Raw genomic sequence first — 19361 nt, 5'->3', positions numbered from 1 at the left:
GCAATATGCAGCGCAAGAAGCAAATGCTTTAAGAGTAAAGTGGTGTTTCAGAATCATGTAACCCAGCGCGAAAAGTGGCAAGTGTTATTCTTGAATCCTAGAGTCACAATACAGATTGCAATTGTTCAATTTCTGGACATCATTCTACCACCGTTAATGTGTGATGAATTTTATAACGACATTGACTTAGAATGAATTTGCAGTCCCACTTTATATGTTGATAACATAATAGATAAACACCTACCAATTGCACTAAGAGGATCTGTAGATGATGCGTATACTACGAATATGAGTGCCAAAGGATTGGGTAAAAGGAAAACAATAAAAGGTGAAAACAAGAAAAAAAGAAAACATGAAATGCGACAGATAACCGAACTCTGTATGTTTATAACCTTTTAGATTTTTGATAGAGAATTTAATGTAAGTGAAGCACTCTGTGATTGAAATCAGTCTTTTATTAATGTTTATTGTTAATAAGTTAAATTGCTGTAATGAAACACTTTTTGTATTTGTAATGGAAATTTGAAAAGTTGATGTATCAACTGACCAAATTAAAAATATATATATATATCTCCCGTTACCAGCCAATACCAAGGGCTCAATCCGTGGCTTTATTTCAATGCGCTGCCTGGTCAGAATTCTCCAAGACATTTGAAAGATCAAATGTACACTCCACTACTTAAAGATGCATACTCTGATAATTCTAGATCTGAATATTGTAGTAGTAGGTGTATATTATTGGCTTTTTCTTGTCCTACTTCTTGCACAGCACTCTGCTTCCTTTGTGCCCAGTTTCCTGTCCCATAAATACCCGTAATACAATTAAAACCAAGTGCATTATCAATGTGCATCCTGGAAAATCTTCTTTAGACTATACAGACATTTAATGGTCAAGATGGTCTAATGAAACGGGACATACATTACAGAAGTTCGACAACTCTCATGGCTGAAGAACTCCAGTGACACAAGAGACGTGTGCATAACTGGGGATGAGATAAACCATGCCACGCACAAACTGGCACTGGCCCCGTATACGAACTTTGACACTGATATGTTATCAGTGCAGATAACAGTGCCGAGGTCATGGAAAAGTTAAAGGATCCGTTTACCCATTCAGAAAACCCATGTCAACTGAAAACAATTCGGGGGGAAAAAAATCCTCTCCTTTTATCAAACAATTTGAACTAGCCTCGCCTTTAGTATCTGGCAACGCCCACTGCCACAGTACAGAAAAGATGAGGAGAACAGATGTGTCAAATGGGCCATTAGCCTTGTCGGCATGTGTGCTGTATGCAAAATCCTGTATAGTTACAGCACGCTGTACTCTGAAAACTGGGTCATTCAGCGATTTGGAAATGTTCATCAAGTTGCATTGAACTGCAACACCAATTTCAAGATAGAAAGTGAACTTGAAACGTGTGTGGCAATGCTCGCTGCTGCAGCTACCAGCCAGGGTTGGCGTTGTATTGTAGTTTACATTAAGTGCAGAAAAGCGTATAGAACCTCGAGAAGTGTCCCACAATGTAGAAACTGCCTGTAATCTTGAGGAATAGGTTATAGCTCAGGGGCAATGGCAAAATGACGCAGAGCAACACAGGTTCGAATCCCGGCCCCAAACTTAGAAACTAATCTCTGGTATTAAGCGCGTAAAAAAAGATTAATTTATAAAACTAGATCCAGCGATCTCAGCGTCTACATCGTGTAAACAGGGAATGATGACTTGCATAATCATTTCCCAGTGGAACCACCACGAAATTAGGCATTAGAAGGGTAGCTTTGTGTGTTAGTGCAGGAAAGGTCGAATTGCATTGCAAAAAGAAAGAGGCAGGACCCATGAGGCCCTGCAGAGGCAGGAGTGCAGAAAAGCATGCTTAAGCGAGAGAGGATACAGGTAGCCAAATGAAGTGGGCGATGTACAAGCAAGACACAGCCCAATGTTGCTTTCTACAAACTCATGGGAACCATTATATTGCTCTGATTACAAACGGCTGACTTTCTCAGAGGGGGATACTCTGTCTGGTGGTTTCCCTCCATGGCAATGAAAATAAACGGACGGTTACCTGCTGCAAACCGAAAGTGCAGCTTTTGCACCGCTTAACTATACAGAGTTAACGAACGTTGCTCATGCCTGTTCCATCAGTGTTTGCTCCTAGAGTCTCAGTGCAACAATTATGGGATGGGGGGTGTGGTGTGGGGATGGGAGTTAGTGGTCATGGAATCCCAAGTCATCCCCTAGGGCAGAAGAGCTGGTCTGAAACAGACACTTAAACAATAAATACATCACAGAGCCTAAAGTTAAGATGGTAAAGTATTGGTTACCTGAAGTGAGAACAGAAGCAATGGCAGGGGGCAAGAGAGAAGGGGGGGTTCGCAAGTGAGCCCAAATATGCACACTGGGCTCTACGGGGCCTCCAAAACACTACTACAGCACACCCACGGTCCTAAACGCGCGTCCTTCGCTTCATGCTCCTTGGCATGAGAGAAATGTATTAGTTCAGCAAGGAAGATCAACTAGAATTCTATGTATGCAGTATAATGTGTTAAAACTGTGCATTTGACCTATTGTGTTGCACAACACTGATCTACAAAATAAACTATGCCATTTGGCCAGAGTGTCTTATCCTCAGCCTCCCCCCCCCCAATCAGATATATTAATTAGTACAATAAAAGATTGAGGAAATATTGTCAGACAGAAATGCTGGCTGGTAGCAAAGGGTTTTCAGATTCTATAGAAATATGCAATTCCAAAGCTTTCAGGGGAAGGTGGTGAGATCATTCTCATTGCATGACTACTTTGGTTTTAAAAAGTTTAAGACTGCACTATCATTTCTTGATCCGGCTCTCACTCTTGGACAGCAGCTCAACCTGAATATATTATATATTTTATTTTTTATTGCATCTTCCCTAATGCAATAGGTTGTACAAACCGACACTTTGCAACGATTTATCAGAAGTACTGACCGAGCACCTGTACCAGGCATAGCAGCACCCCAGTCACGATTAAAGGGATGAAACAGTCAAACCGCGGCTGGGCAGAATGGACTTGCAGCAGCATAGCCCAGTGGGCTTTCAGTGTTCTGTGGCGTTAACGTCTGCTCAGGACATAGGCAAGCCCAGTGATACGTGACAAACATGAAGACGAGGCATACTCAGCCGAGAGCTGGCATAGCGGTCAGGTGGGTGCTGGTCACCAGACCGTGGCATGTTACACAAGATGGAGCGATCCACGCTGGGCGGAAACCGTCGCTTCCGAGGTGACTGCAATTGTGCAGGTGTATCATCGTGCAGCAAAGCCATGCCTCGTAAGGTCGGAGGATGTTCCTTGTTAATGTAACCAACTAAATGTAGAGCTTGCACTGTGGATAAGTGTGTGCTTTGGGGCCACAATTTGGGAATGGGGATATTCTGCCCGTGTGTCTACATCTCTAGAGATGGACAGCAATAAACAAGTCTAGGTTGCTTTATTAGAGATTTATCGAACTTGCTTCCGCAAGGTCTACCAAAATAGTAGCAGTAATGATTTCCCCTCCATGACGTTTTCTTTCTACCTTGAAAGTCTATGTTCAATTTTCTCTTCCATCTATCGTGCTTCTGAACTGATCCTTCATAATCATTTGATTAACCCCCATCCCTGATATACACTGGGTACAATCCCAGTACATGGAAATGACAATTGTTAATGAAGGGTAAAGCTAAAAGCATACTAACAACTGATTAATAAAAAAAAGTGTCCAAACATCTTACCACCACACATAGAATGTCACAGCAAACTTACATTTCTTAACGTTTGTATCAAGTGGCGAGAAGAACTTGAGCAGCACATTTTAATAAGCATCTATCTGAAAAGTGAACATTTTACGACAACCTACTTTGGACTTGATGCATGGATCAGCCTAAAGACACGTGTTAATAGTAACATTTGTGGAAACCTTTTCGATTGAACGCGTCCTTTGTAAGAACTACTCACCCTCAACAGACACAAACGAGCTCAGGAACACCTCTGGAAAAATAACCCCTCCTTAGAGAGGGTTTCCTCTCCACTGCCAAAACCTACAAAGCGGCCATTATTTCAACCAAATCCACAATCTACAACAGTAGGCTTAGCAAAGCCACCTCCAACACCAGAGAGCTTTACAAAATCTTTAAAGAACTCGAATCCCCAGCACTCCCCACTGCCTGTTTCCCCCAAGGATAAGGCCTGGTGCACAGTCGTCCAATCAGCACTGGCTAACAAAACCCACAAGCTTAAGGGAAAAAACATCCTAAAGAAAACAATGCTCTGTGTCAAAGACGTGTCGGCTCCTCACCAAGCTGACTCCACCACCACCCCAGCCCCCTTTCACTTCACCACAGTCACACCTTCCGACATCCTTACCATCATCCAGCAACTCAAACCATCAAACTGCAAAGGAGACATCTGCCCCGCCCAGATCATCAAAATGTGCCCTGACCCGCCTCTCCAAGTTCATCAATGCCTCTTTTGCCTCCAGCTAGGTCCCTAAATCATAGAAGCCTGGGTGACACCCCTACTTAAAAAAGAAAAATACTCCTTCAACTCCACCCTCAGTACAATACATACCTAAAATACTTGATTGCACTGCCTACACCCAACTCCAAACTCACCTGGAGGACCAGAGCCTCCTTGGCTCACGCCAATCTGACTTCAGACCCAAACATAGCCCGGAGGCCACCCTCCTCGACCTCAAGATCCAGCTGGATAGTATAAGTGATGCTCGAGAACTCCAAATCCTCCTTTTTGACCTCTCTGCAGTCTTTGATCTCGTGGACCATGACAGCCTGTGCCTACACCTTACCTTCCATTTCCACTACTGTAAAGAAGCTGCCAGTTGGATCAATTTCTCTCTCAGCGAGCGGTTCTCTAGGGATTTCACAGGCTCTGAAGCTGCCGACCCCATCCCCATACCATATGGTGTCCTGCAATCTTCTTGCATATCCCACACCCTCTACAATAAGTACACCAAGCCCCTGTTTGCCACCTCGACAACCTGAAAATTCCCTGTACAAACTTTGCAGATACCCAAATCCTGCTGAAACACACTGGGAACCACACCCTATGCTCCCCCAATATCATTCATGTTTAAAGCATCATCCAAGCCTGGATGGCCGAACATCATCTTTGCCTGAACAATGATAAAACAGAGCTTCTGATTGTGGGTTCCCTTTCTCGACTCAAACACCTGGACCAGGCGTTTGCATCGTACGCCATCGACAGCAACACTACCACCGTCTCTGAAGTCATGTGAATACCGTGGGCATCTACCTAGATGCTGAACTCTACTGCCTTACCTTAACCAGGGCCATCATTGGCAGCAGATTGGATTATTGTAACGCCATCATCTCTGGCACCTTGTCCGAGAACATAACTAAGCTCCATTTGATTCAAAACAATGCCCTTCGGGTGGGTTGGGGCATGAAGCAAACTGACTACATCTCTCAAGCGAGGTATGAGGCCCACTGGTTGCCCGTCAAAGCTTGCACGGAGTTCAAGATCTTATTGATAACTCACAGATGCATCCACAACGCTGCACCCAATTGCCTCATCCAGCGCATCTACAAATAAATCTATACCATGCTGCCTGCGACCTTCTGCTGCTCTGACCGTAGCTACATCCAGATTCACAAGGAAGAGAGCTGGAGAAGCTAGTTTCCCTGTCATTGCATCCACCTGGTGGAACGCCCTACCACCCTGCATCCAAGACAAACTCTCATACCTAACCATCAGAAAGAAAATGAAAACTCTGCTGTTCAAAAACTATGGCTAAGGCTCCTCCTTACCTGCCCCCGCCTTCCATGAGACTTGCCCATTTACCGTTTATTCCTGTGTTTATGTGCCAGCGCCATGTTACCTCTGGGTCTGGGCGTGGTCAACAAATTAAATTAATAAATAAAAATGAAACATCTTATAAAAACATCACACTTACCTCAACTGTGTCTGCGTGATACAACACCACAAAAGGCAGAGGTCCTAACCAGAGTTTCATCACAGGTTGGTCTCTGAAGTTCTCTGTAAACTCCACAATCTGACCAAAGAAATCTGAAAGGAAACACACACTGATTTAATCCATGTCCAACTGGCAACATCAAATTGTGCTTTTAAGTTGCATGAAAGGCAGGTGAAAAATACTTCTAGAGCCACTATCGAAACGCCAAAAGGTGTGTGAAAATACAGGAAAAAAGTGAACCAATGCCTATAGCTCTCCACTCAGTCAGTCCGTGGAGTGTTGGAGAAGTGGTTGCAAGGTGTTTGGAGCAAGAGTTAAAGCGACAAGAAGGACCTCAGTGGGAGAATGAAGAAGCTGCAGGAGAAACGTGCGGTGGAGGAGGGAGGGGTAGAAGATAAACAGAGGGAGAGAAGTTGTTGAAGGAGGAAAGTCTAAACAGGTTAGGTTGCATCAATAAGGAGGTGTAGTCAAGGAGGAGGTTGGAGAAGAGATGAAGAGGAGGTTGGGTTGCATCAGGAAGAAGGCAGAGTATAAAAAGGTGGTTGGTGGAAAGTCTAAAGAAAACTTTGGAAGCGACCTACTATTAGGGAGAAGACCCAGAGCTGAAGGGGTGGACCCCAGGGTGGGTGGAAGAACAAGCATGTGGCGTGGCAATGAGGAGTGTGGGCCTGGTCCAGAGATAGGGCAAATCAGAGGTGAGAATACTAGAGCCAGGCAACCCCTAACCATACCTCCCCACTCAAAGAGTACAGTCTCACCCACGTGTCCGAGTTGGACTTTCTCAAAACTATTTGGAGCTCAATTTAAACGGGCACGTAACTGGAATCTAATGCGCAAAAACCTTGCGTAAGGCTTTTTACGCACTAGATTCCTGTCACAGCTCCTTTTCATCCCTTTGTATGGCGGTCAAGCAATGGCCTGTGTGTTCCATCATGCCTCACCAAGTCACTTTTGTAGATATTTAATTTGAGCTCTGACCTCTAATTCCAGACATCTTACCTATGCGGATAGATTGCAATAAAACAAAAAGAAATTAGGATAAAACAAGTATCAGTGCCAACTCCCATGATCTGGGATATTCATTAAAAGGAGTCATTTCGGATATATTTGGAGCCACGCATGTGGGATATTTCCTGCCTTCTCAATGACCAGGTCCTAGGCAGTGGAGTACTCCAACATGCTGTACATTTACCTTCCCCAATCTTCTACTGGCAAGCTGCATTCCATCTTGAACAAAAGCATCAGAACAATCTAATCTCAGACTCATAATTACATCTCACACCTTTAAAATCTCCCTGCTTCACTCAGAGCTATTCACCACACCAGGGGCCCGATTAATGTACGCGTGTGCAAGCACAGATGCAATTTAGCATGCAGAATCACATTAGCACAAATACTTTACTGTGAAAACTACCCTTGTGCTAAGCAAATGTAAAGTAATCTGGACCACAATTGTCCCACCTATCTTTGATCCTGCTTCACGATTCGTCCAACATCAAGGACTTCCCAATGCTCCAGTTCTACGCCCATGGTCACTTCAAGCCCTGGAAAACAACGCCCATTATTCAGTTTGTTCGCAGTGCAGGCCCAAGGACTCAGGAACTCTCTGCCCTCATTCCATCTCAGTCCAGAAGAAACCAAAGCAGCTTTCAGATTCACCTTTTTTGGTATTGTTCTTCTCATCTTTACACTTGTGCATATCCCTTGTTCTCCATCCATCCATCCATCAGCTGGTCTCATGCGATGTGCATTGGTCGTGTATACTTGCATGCACGTGCTACAAACCACCTATAAATAGGAACCCAGAATGCTAGGTCCATATGATTTTGGGAAGAAATGCTGCTTCCCAGTGAAAGGGCAAATATTTCCAGATATGCTGCCACAGGGCTTTGAGAGACATTTAACTCATCTGACCGATTTTAAAAAGGAGAATTTAAAGCATGAGCAACTTCCTACTATAATGTGGTTAATATACTTTCATGTAAAAGGTGAAACATGTAGTTATGATTCATTCTGAAGCTTGGATCAGATTACTACATGCGTGCAACTCGGTATTTTGCAATCGGCCATCTTATCTGAATCCACGACCTGCTGCAAATAATTGCGCGAAGCAGGTTCTAAATGTTTTCCCCAAAATATTGTAGCATTTGATAGAATTCTAGGGAGCTGCCAATTGCTTCTCTTGAATGCACTCTGCAGCTGCCTAGAATACATTCTTCCAAAACATTATTTCCCGTTTTAAAGTCCACTTTTTCAAATTGTGCATTCATGTATGGTGAGACCTTATCTTGTACATTTAGACTGATGGTTCTTAAACGGGGGTAAAAAAATTCAAGAAGCAAGAAACTGGTCATTCATATAAATTCACTCGCCTCCTCAATTCTATAGATACACACAACACACCATTTCTTACTCGCCAAGAGTCAAATATCACTAACCAGGGAGTAGGGTCAAGTGCACATTTTGCACCCTGCTTAAATGTTTATAGCATTATAGCTCTTATTTAATTTCAGTTTGTGCTTTAAGGATTTTGATGCGTTAAACAAGTCCCTCTCGTACATTTAAATTCTATGTCAACACAGGAGGGGAACATTATGCTTGTCGTCTTATATTTTAACTTTTTGACTTGAGCAGAGAACGTGAAACTGAACAATATAGAACGTTCCCAAAACTACATTTCCCTTCAACCCGGGAAATTATTGTAGTCCGTTCAAACAAACATGTGGAACCAGTGGTCGAAGTGGGCGGGAGCAGTTGGGAGCGGTGCTCCTCTATTTTTTTTTAAATAAAATGTAATGTTCCTATATTTTTTATTTTAGAAAGAAACCGTTCAGGAATGTTTTAGTTTTAAAATAAAAATGTAAGAAGAACTTGAAACGTTCCCTTAAAAATCAGTCGCATGTGTTTGGGGGTTTGTATAGTGCATGGCAGGGGGCATGGTGATGGGGCTTGTGGGCACTAGGTGCCGGCAGGTACGGAACAGAGTTCCACTACTTCTTTTCGTACACTTCGGCCACTGTGTGGAACTGGTCGACCAATCACGTTCCCACAACAGCTAGACACGGTCTTCCCTCCTTAATTGGCCCTCTTTCTGCTCTGCTCGAGCAGCAGATAAGTTCCCTTGACTTCATATCCGTGGGGGTGAGGGGCGTATGAGTGTGTATGATTGGGCTGTCAACACAGTGAGATTGCTTTTATTTCAGGGCGTGCGGTAAGTATATGGGGCGCTCAAGCTCTAGTCATGGAGTGGAGAGCAAAAGAGAAAGTGTTTCCCTTCATCCCACGGGCATGCCCGGCAGAGTGGCGTGCCGCAGGCCATTGCACTACCAAGTGCAGGCCCGCTATTGATGCAAATAGCCAAGAGCCCAGTCCTAGGCTTCTCCTTCCTACGGCAGTCATAATTGCTGTGACTGCAGGAAGGTTGGACCCTTGGTGCAGCAATTCAGAATGGTCCCGAGCGAAAGAGCAGAAGACTGCCTAACCGCCGGACCCCCTAGTGGTGCTAGACTTACTGACTCCTGGGCTGGTCAGTGGAGACCAAATCAAGAGAGCAGTGTTTGACATGCTGATCCATCTAAGGCTGGACAACGAGAGGTCCAACTGTGAGGGAAGGTCACACAAGAGGAGACACTGCTCCAAAAGGGGGTAGCAATGTCGCCCGAAAGAGGGCCAAGGCCTCTACGACCCCCCACCCACCTGGGTGATGGACAGACGCAGATAAGTAAGGCAGTTTCGAGCATCTCAGGCGCGTTTAGTAGGCTTAAGGAGGCCTACCTGAAGGATAAGAGGTGAACCATGCACGAGACCATGGGACCCAGAGGTAGAAAAAGCAGGGCTAGATGAGGAAGAGGACTCACTTGCGTCAAGTCAGGGGACAGATTCGCCGGAGCGCAGGCCTTTCAATCAGTAAGGGCAGACGGCAGAGCAGATCCCACATGATGACTTCACATAAGTGGATGGAGGATCAGAGAGGTTGAACCCGGCGGAGTTAAGTACAACCCGAGTCCAAGTATGGATGCAGTCACTGACGGTAGCAGAATACCTGAAGACCAGCACCCGCAAGGTGCTAGATAAGGAAGTAGGTTGCCTGAGAGAGGAATGCCCATGGACAGAGATAGTAGGGAAAGTCTCAGCGACTCCAGAGTTAGACATTAAGATGTTGGAGTTCTTAGGGGAAAGCGTCAAGGATCCAAAGAAAGGAATCGACAGAGTGTGGAACTCATGTCAGGATAAGCAGCTAGATGTAGGAGGTCCATTAGTCAAGATCCTAGACTTGGCAGAGCGTGCGATAGATACAGAGACTCCGATTGATCCTCAGACACTGGCGGTACAGGCACAGAGGGTGTTATGCCCATTAGGGAATGCATATTGCGCCATTTTGGTGGAAAGAAGGAAGAGCTACTTGATTAAAATAGATCCCAAACTAGGGGAATTGGCCTCCTCTGAGGAGAGACAGATCCCAAACTAGGGGAATTGGTCTCTACCGCGGAGAGACCAACGGCAAAGGGCCAGCTCTTTAGAGATGCGTTGGTGAAGGAACTAGCCACGTTTGTAGGAACCTACAAAGCACTCGAAAAGCTGCAGTAATCAATTAAGAGAGTGTTCTCTATGGTTTTCCTAAGGGCCGGAATAGGTAGGGGCCGCTTTTCCATCTGCTAACTGATGGATCGTAGGTTCCAGACCAACAGAGCAGCTCTAGAGTACTGGCAGGAGCAGAAAGCTGATGCTTTCTTCCCAACAAGGGGTCGTGGAGGAAGAGGCTGCAGCTGGAGGAGAGCACCAAGAGAACCAGACCAAGCATGAGGTGTGGGCAATAAGCACAGCGAAAAGGCAGCCAGTGGGGGCAGGATGGCTAACTGCACGCAAGAAGCCTTGGGTGTTTTCTCAGGAGATGCAGGGGTGAGGCATACCATTGGGGGTTTTCATCTCAAGTTTTTCACAGAGCCGTACCAAGAAGCAGAGGCAACACCAATGAGATCGTCAGTGGGGAGACCACAAGATTTTGGACAAAGAGGTGACTGAGCTGGCAAGGAAAAGGGTGATTGCATCAGCAGCTCAACCGCAGGGAGGCTTCAGAAGTAATCAATTTCTCATAAAGGGGAAAGAGAAGACGATGCCAGTCAATCCACCAGAGTTATAAACAGCTTTACCCTGTAAAGACACTTCAAGATGGATGGAATTCATATGCTGCAAGATATCCTCCTACCAGGAGACTGGATGGTGCGCCTCGATCTAAATGCTGTGTGTGCCTCCATCAAAAAGATGTGTACCCGATAGTGGCAATATTCCCATCCAACAGACGATTCCCCTAGGTTCAAGTGTGGATAGAGGGTCAGCACTGGGAATTGACGAGTCTGCCATTCGGGCCATCTTCTTTAGCACCCTAGTGTTTCACCAACCTCATGAAACCATTGGCGGAAAGGCTCAGGGAAGAAGGATGTCGTCTTTTTCTGTATCTAGATGACAGGATAATCATGGCAGAAGACAAAGAAGTGTTGCATTGCGGACAGCCATGGAGAGGCTGCAAAGTCTGGGATTTCTCATACATTTGGAGGAATCAGTCCAAACACTTTCTCAATAGATGGAATTACTCCGGTTTACAATAGATACCATGAATATGTCTCTTCGGCTGCCAATGCAGAAGGTGTGCACAATCAAAAGGGATCTGGAACGTACTGGACAAGGACCGGTTCTCCTTGAGAGAGCTAGCCAGAGTGATCAGCCTTTTGCAATCATCGATGCAGGCCATCTTTCTAGGTCACTTACATTACAAAGCCCTCCAAAGGATGGAAGTGACTCACCTGAGAAGGAGTGTTTCTTACACTCAGCAGGTCTCTGTCTCGGAGGAAACAAGAGTGGAACTTCTTTGGTGGTGGGACCAAATAGAAGCATGGAATGGCTGGGCCCTTTTTGGGTTATCTCTGGATCTGATCGTAGAATCAGCCTCCAGCAGAGAAGGATGGGGTGCCCGGTGGGGGAACTAGCTAGGAGGGAAGTGGCTGTATCAAGAGCTAAGTCTACACATAAATTGCTTAGAGCTCTTAGCAGGATCCTTTGCAGTAAGACGGTGAGCTGTTGTCTTCTGCTCAAGATGGACAACATCTTAGCAGTGAAATACATCACCTAGTTGGGACAAAGTCGACATTCCTAGCCAAAATAGCAAGTATTTTTAGCATTACTGCCTAAACAGGAAGCTATCCATTACAACAGAGAATCTTCCTGGGATGTCAAATGTGGTGGCAGACTGGAAGGCGAGGTACCTGAGACAGCAGCAACTGTATGTTACACAAAGGAGTTTTTTCGAGTTTGCTACGTCAGTGGGGTCCATTGCATACAGATCTGTTTGTGTCTGGACTTAATAATGATCAGTTACCCACGTTTTTCAGCGAGAGACCGGATCCGGAAGCAGCAGCCTCAGATGCGTTCCTTCAACCCTGGACCCTAGGAGTGAATTACACATTTCTCCGTTTCATCCTCATAGCCAAGGCTCTGGTGAAAATGCGACAGGAATGTTTAGAAATGGTGCCGATACCACCATTTTGTACCTCTTAAGTCTGGTCTCCAGTTCTTCTGAAAACTTTCCTCATATTCTCCAATCGTTCTTCTCCAGTGTCCCAGTCTTTTCAGGAATCCCAAGGGGGGAGTTCCATCTGTTGATATCCAAAGGTTCTCTGAAGGTGGCAGCTTGGAGGATTTCAGGGCATGCTCGGAGTGCAAGGACTTTCTAAAATGGCTACCAACCTCATCAGAGGCAGCTGGGCACAATCTACTGCCAAATGCTAAGCAGCACCTTGGACAGTATGGAGTGGCTGGTGTATGGAATGGTACCTACATCAATGTTCAGGCCCTGTAGTAGAGAGAGTACATGTCCTGTCCTTGTTATCAAAGGAAGGAGAGGGTTACAGTATAGTATTCGCTTCTTGTTCAGCGATCTCAGCAGATCATCGGCCTCGGAAGGCATCCTAATGGGGGAGCATCCTTTAATTTGCTGCATGCTTAAAGGCATTATTTATTTTGTCATTTGTAGAGCGCACCAAATCCAAAGGCATCTAGGCGCTAGCTACAGTCATCACAGTTCAATATCATAAGGTACAGTTACAAGATTGGTGCAGTCATGATTAACATTACAGGGAATACATACTCATTGTGAAAGATTAGACTAGGGAAGCATCCACCAGCACGATATGAGGAGCTTTGGGACATAAAAATGGTACTAATGTTTCTTAAGTCTTGGCTAGACAATGATGAACTGTCACGCATGGCTTTGTCTAGTAAACTGATGACTCGGCTAGGTTTGCTATCATGCAAGACAATATCAGCCATTCGCGCCTTGGATCTGGGAGGCATACTCTCCAGTCAGAGGGTTCTTTCACATATTAAGGCGGATTAAGACAAATCCAAGACCGTGATTTACCCTAATTTTTTCAGGGCACCAGAAGTTGTGCGTGGTAAGGTGCATAAAAGCATTTGAAAAAGCCACGCTAGACCCCAGGGACAGAGACAAGAGGTCTGCTGCCGATAGCAGTTAGGAAGCTGCACAAGCCGGTCACGTCACCTACCTTGGCGCCGGCTCTTGGCACAGGCTGGTATAGAAAAACAGATTTGTGGCGTAATCAGCGAGGGGAGCTATGGCTTCTAAAGACTTTCAACTAGTAGTACGTCTGGAATGCATTATGAAAATGGCATATTAGTCTGGCAAATCAGTCTTTAGAGACTCATCTCCAGCTTATAGAGCAGCTCGCTTAGTTAGGGATAATAGGCTTTAAAACAAGCATAATGCTCACCTCCTGTTTTAGCATATAATGAAGATTTCCCAAGATAAAATCGAGATAGAATCAAGACTTTCTATCAAGCTACTAACGACACTGAGGCGAGCATTATCCCACCCTTTATGCACAATTATTTGCTTTTCATTTTTTTAATACTTTATTTTTGCATTTAATAACATCAACAATCAACAACACGTGCAGTCCGGTTCTCTTCCCTTCCGCCCCTGTCACCCCTAGGAATACCCAACTCTAAACCCCACAGCGGAAACACAATTTTCAGACATATAAAGGCATTGGTTAACATTCCCCTCTTTGCAGCATTTTATCAGTTTTCGGCTGTCATTAAATAATGAATATATGGATCCCAAATCTCTAAGGGGCGAGCGTGCAGTGGCAGAGTCCATGTTCTGGCAATAGGCGATGTCTTGCAGCCACAATTGCGCATTGGGTGGTCAACCCCGTCCCCACGACATGGCTACACTTCTGCGCTCTAAAACCAGGAGCAGTCCCGCTAGTCGCTTTGCGACAGGTTGTCATGATTTTGTACATCCTAATAGCGCTACAATGGGACTCCGTTCCAGAGATTCCCAGACAATCAATGAGGTCATGGACAACATTTCCGACCAGAATTGACTAACTGTTGGGCACTCCCAGGCCAAAAGGAGGAAGCCGGCCGGGGCATATCTGACAATGTTGTAAAGTTGACGATGGAAAATGTGTTGTTGGGGGTTGATGATCATTGTTAGGATGAAGTTTAATTAACTTTTGTCTGGGAAAAAGAACACAAAGTGAGAATTGCTAATTAAGTTAGAATGATTGAACAGGTTTTACTGGTACATTTCCTGCCCAGTCATATCAACAATGTTTTCGATTCAGGGTTGAAAGGAAAGCTGGCATAGGACGAGAGGACGAGAGGACTGCGAGAATAAAGAGGCTGTTTGCTGGTGAAGAGGGAGAAATGGCAAGAAGTTCTAGCGTTATCAGGCTGGCATTGAAGAAAGAGGGCCAATTAAGGAGGAAAGACAGTATCAGAGCTATCGTGGTAATGCGATTGGTCGATCAGACCCACATGTTTGTTTGAATAGACTACACATTTTCCCTGGGTTGAAGGGAAATTTAGCTCTGTGAACGCTGTATTTTGTTCAGTTTCACATTCGCTGCTCAAGTTGGAATAAAAGGAAGATAAGCATAAGGCTTACCTCCGTATCTTTCATAGAATCAAGACTTTCCATCAACTCATCCTGGAAAACATTTGGTCAAAACTCAATTTACTAGATATAACAACGTTTTTCATTTTCTGTGCTAACACCTAAAGTTTGAAGTTTGAATGGTCTCATGGATCCTTTAAAAGGCATAATCATTAGCAGGTCACATTGCTGATTTTGCCTGTAAATGCACAAGTGTTTCAAAAGGGTCAAACTAAATGTCAGACCGATTGCCTTGCTGGATGCCCCTGGCAACATTTTTGCGAGGTTTATACTACGAGATTTTAATAAATGGGCGATGGAGAATTGTAAGAGAGATCCTTGCCACACAGGGTTCATTGCTGGGCTGGGGTCCTAAGTGAACTTATTAACAGTAATATCAATTAAAGAACATCATCAAAAGCAAAAACAACCTCTGTATATCGTGTTCGTTAACCTGCGCTCAGCTTATGACTCAGTCTCTCGTGAGCTGTTAGAAAAAAGAATCTATGAAGAATCCCCTGCGTACATCATTGCATTAATTAATGCATTATACACTAACACTAGTATCCAAATTAGACTAAACTTAGAAGGCCTCTTGTCAACCCCTATAAAGACCTACAGAGGGTTACGGCAAGGATGCATTCTGGCCTCTGCATTGTTTAGATTCTTTATAGCAGATATTTGCAAGACATTCAGTGATATTATATCAGATGCTCCGAAATTGGCTACCAGAAGAATTCTGGCATTATTCTATGCAGATGATCTTGTGCTTATATCCAAGAAACCGCTTGGGCTAGAAAATCTGTTAGATGCTCTTTCCATTTATGTGAGCAAAAAGTCAAATGGTATGTAATCTAAGCTTGAGCTCAAGAATTAAAAACTTTAAATGGTCAATACAAAATGAACAAGTAGAGAGTGTACAACAATATACGTACCTGGGGGTTATATTTTCTGGTGTTAAGAATGCAGTTCAAATGACCAATTTGAATATAAAACTTGAAATGACAATTTCTCAGTCCAAAATTATTCAGGCAAAGGTTGGAAAATGTTTGGTTTATCTATTTTTGCCATACTTCCGGCCAAAGGTGACTCCTATCCTGTTGTATGGATCAGAAACATTGTCGATTCCGCCTGAATCGGTGTGGTGCAAATTTGAATCCAAATTCTGGAAAAAAATGTTTGGTCTCCCTAATTGCGTACTTATTGCTCTGACTTGCAATGAGCTATGGTTAATATCCTTGTATGCACGATACTTGAGGCACTTAATATCTCTATGTAGGAAGTGTCTTCTAGCAAACAAAAAAAACCAAAAAAGACTATCCTTATAGGTACCCTTGCTCAATATATTCTTCATTCAGAAGATTGGTTTGCTTGCTTGCTTGCAATTGGCAACAAGCAGCTATAAATGCCTTAGCCTCTGCTGATGTGACAATTGAAACTCTGATGCATGTTAAAACAAAGCTGTTCCAATGAGATTGGGCTAGAAACTGAGCCACTTCTCTTCTATATAAAGACTCTGATGGCGCGGTTTTCATCCACAAGAAATATAGCATCCCTGAACCCTACTTGATAAAATGTCCCTCTCAACAACACAGATCAGAGTTTCTGAGGTTGAGATTTAATTTATGGGCAACACAGTAGATACTGTTGAGACGCAAAACTATTTCACCACAAGATCAATTCTGCCGATTCTGAAAAATTAAAGCGCAAACAGAGACACTACGTCATCTATTGGTATAGTGTACAGTCGGTCTAAGGAACGAATTCGGTTTTAAAAACCAGCTGTTAAAGAATACAGAGAATTAAAAACTGAGGAGTTGTGAAGAATGATTATTTGTGGGCTGTTCCCCCGAGAATAGGGGCATTACGGTTTTTAAAGAATGTGAAAGCATTAATGACTTTTGACAACTAAATAATTGATTATTCAGGAAGTTAATTGCATTATGATTAGCATGAAATTATGCTTTGTCTCCTCTGTTTTTTGTGCAATTGAATGTAAAAGAAATGTTTTACTTTTGATCCTATTTTATTCTGTTTCATGATTAATGATTGTAAAGTTGATTTATTTTAACTAAAACAATAAAAGGTTAAAAAAAGATTTTTAATTATTATTAATAAAATGATACAAGACATTGAGAATTGTTTATTTGGACTTACCAATACTTGCTCAACCATATTTCCATACAAATGGAAATGTACAAGCTCTTTTGGAATAGGTTCTACTTCACATTGTTTTCCGTACACCCGGAAGGAAGTTTATGGTCATCTAATTTTGTACAGCAATTGAAAAATATTTTCAAGTTTTCCTCAGAAGGATATTTTTTCCTTCCAGCATCAAATATCCAAGTGTTTATAGCTAAATTTTGTTGCAGACGCCTGTTGTCTTTTCATCCACATTTAACCAGTGAATTTGCTTTTTTTGTAACGTGTGTTGGTAGCATTCATACCTATATAGAGGAAACTGCTAAATTTCAAAGTTCTATTTTGCAACGTGTTTATTCATTTTGGAATTAATGTATATGTTTGTAGTTAAATGTTCTGCTTACTTGTGTCCAAGCTCCACTTTTACTGAACTCCAAAGAAACTTTCAATTTATTTCTCTCCTTTGTCCATATTTCCAAACATACAGAGTTAATATCACACGTGTGTTTCTATTGCTCCAGCTGTACTTGAGTGTCAAAAGTAGCTAATTGTAGCCATTGGCATCAAGATAACCAGACACTTCTAGTCTGCAGGAAAGAGCTAAACAGCTCTTAGCAATTTCAAACGCTGCACTTGCTTCATCAACTACTGATTTTATGTGATTGGGTACACAGTGAAATACAACATTTAGGTGTTTATTGTCTTCATTTGAAGCATAAGTCTTTGTATTGTTTGATGACTTCGCAGAGATACTCCATTTCATTGTGCTAGTGGCACATGTAACCTTTAAATGTTTGAATATGTACCAAGCTTTGGGAGCAGAGTGCACAAATGATTGAAGAAAAATAAACAACCTCTGGGATAGATGTAATGTGTTCCAGTCCATGTAACCTGCAGTTATATTTTTAGTGTGGGAATCATCGATATAGCTTTTAATTTATTTTTGTATGGTAATCATAAATGTATAAAAAGTGTTTGACATTATACTAAATTGAAAAAAAAAAAAATTGTATTTGTGGATGTTTTTTTTCTAGATGTTGTGGAGATAAACATTGAAGAGTTTAATTTGCTTCCTTAAATGTGTTTGAAGCCTATTAAAATAGGAGGTGTATTTTTTTAATCTCCCTACATGTTCTGTCCATCTCTGCTCTATGATTAAAGTTCCAGCCAGACGAACATTGTAAGGGTGCTCCTAAGTAAATCCTTGTATAACACAGTACTTGTAAAGGGCAACCTACCTACGTGTTGTGTAATAATATGTAATATTGGAATTAAGTTTCTTCTTAACTTGTGATCACAGCCAAGTATATTGCGAGGTCTTGCTTTCTATTGGGAGAAAATAAATTAAAAAACCATCTAGGTTGGGCTCAGTGCAGCCTTGTGATCTTTTGTGAGCAGTTTGTTTTCTAGCCATGGGGAAGAAAGCAATTACCACAGACGTTATTACTGGGATTGGACTGATTCATTACAGTGCAGCTTGGTGATCCTTAATTATTTATTTATTTGAATTTGTAAAGCACCCACTGCCCTCGGGCATCGTGGCGCTGTTAAGAATGCTTGCTTAGTTACATAAGTGCAGTTAGAAGGCATACATACATACATAGATGATAGCTTCAGACAATTGCAGTAAGAACATAACAGTAATTACATAGATTGGTGGGCAAGTATATGGTGCCAGCCACATCTTACACGGCGGCAGCCGGCAGCTACATAAAGTTGCAAGGTCAGCTTCAGTGGGCAAGAGCATGGTGCCAGCCACATGTTGCATGGCGGCAGCTACAAACAGATGCGTGGTCAAGAATAGTATGCATACATTAGTGCTACCTAAAGGCTGAATGGCGGCAGCATCTCATGAATGCGTAGTCATGCGTGGTGACCGGCAGTTACATAGGAGAGAAGCTACAGATAGGTGTGTGGTTGGTTTCATACATAGAATAGCATGGGGCCAGTCCCTTATTAGACAGTGGCAAGTGCATACTATTACATAAGTTTAAATCAATGGGCACTAGCCTAGAGCAAATCTCATGGAATGGCGGGCAGCTACATACACTTACTGGGGTAGGAGGAGATGGGAGGAAGGAAAGACTAGGGAGTAGGTGAAGGGGGTGGGGACAACATGGGCAGGCAGGGGGTGGAGAATGGGGACATGAAGGGGGGAGAGGAAGGGTGGGTGGGTGGGGGGGGTAAGACATGTAAACCTCCCACTGCCCTCGAGCATAGTGGCGCCGTTAGGAATGCTTGCTTAGTTACATAAGTGCAGTTAGAAGGCATACATACATAGATGATAGCTTAGACAATTG

At 43.3% G+C, this 19361-nt stretch overlaps 1 protein-coding gene across 1 annotated transcript in view; it reads right to left on the bottom strand.

The window, feature by feature from the left end:
• LOC138516425 (cytochrome P450 4V2-like) overlaps positions 1-19361 on the bottom strand; it is a 539828-nt gene that overhangs the window by 480066 nt on the left and 40401 nt on the right. Inside the window, exon 2 of the mRNA XM_069631544.1 lies at positions 5943-6055. Coding sequence (XP_069487645.1) covers positions 5943-6055 — 113 coding nt within the window. The remainder of the gene's footprint in view (positions 1-5942; positions 6056-19361) is intronic.

The sequence above is a fragment of the Ambystoma mexicanum genome, chromosome 6q (assembly GCF_040938575.1).
Source record: "Ambystoma mexicanum isolate Mex_15411 chromosome 6q, UKY_AmexF1_1, whole genome shotgun sequence".
Lineage (NCBI taxonomy): Eukaryota > Metazoa > Chordata > Amphibia > Caudata > Ambystomatidae > Ambystoma > Ambystoma mexicanum.
Note: the sequence above shows the minus strand (reverse complement) of the source record. Positions and strands in the feature narration are given on the sequence as shown.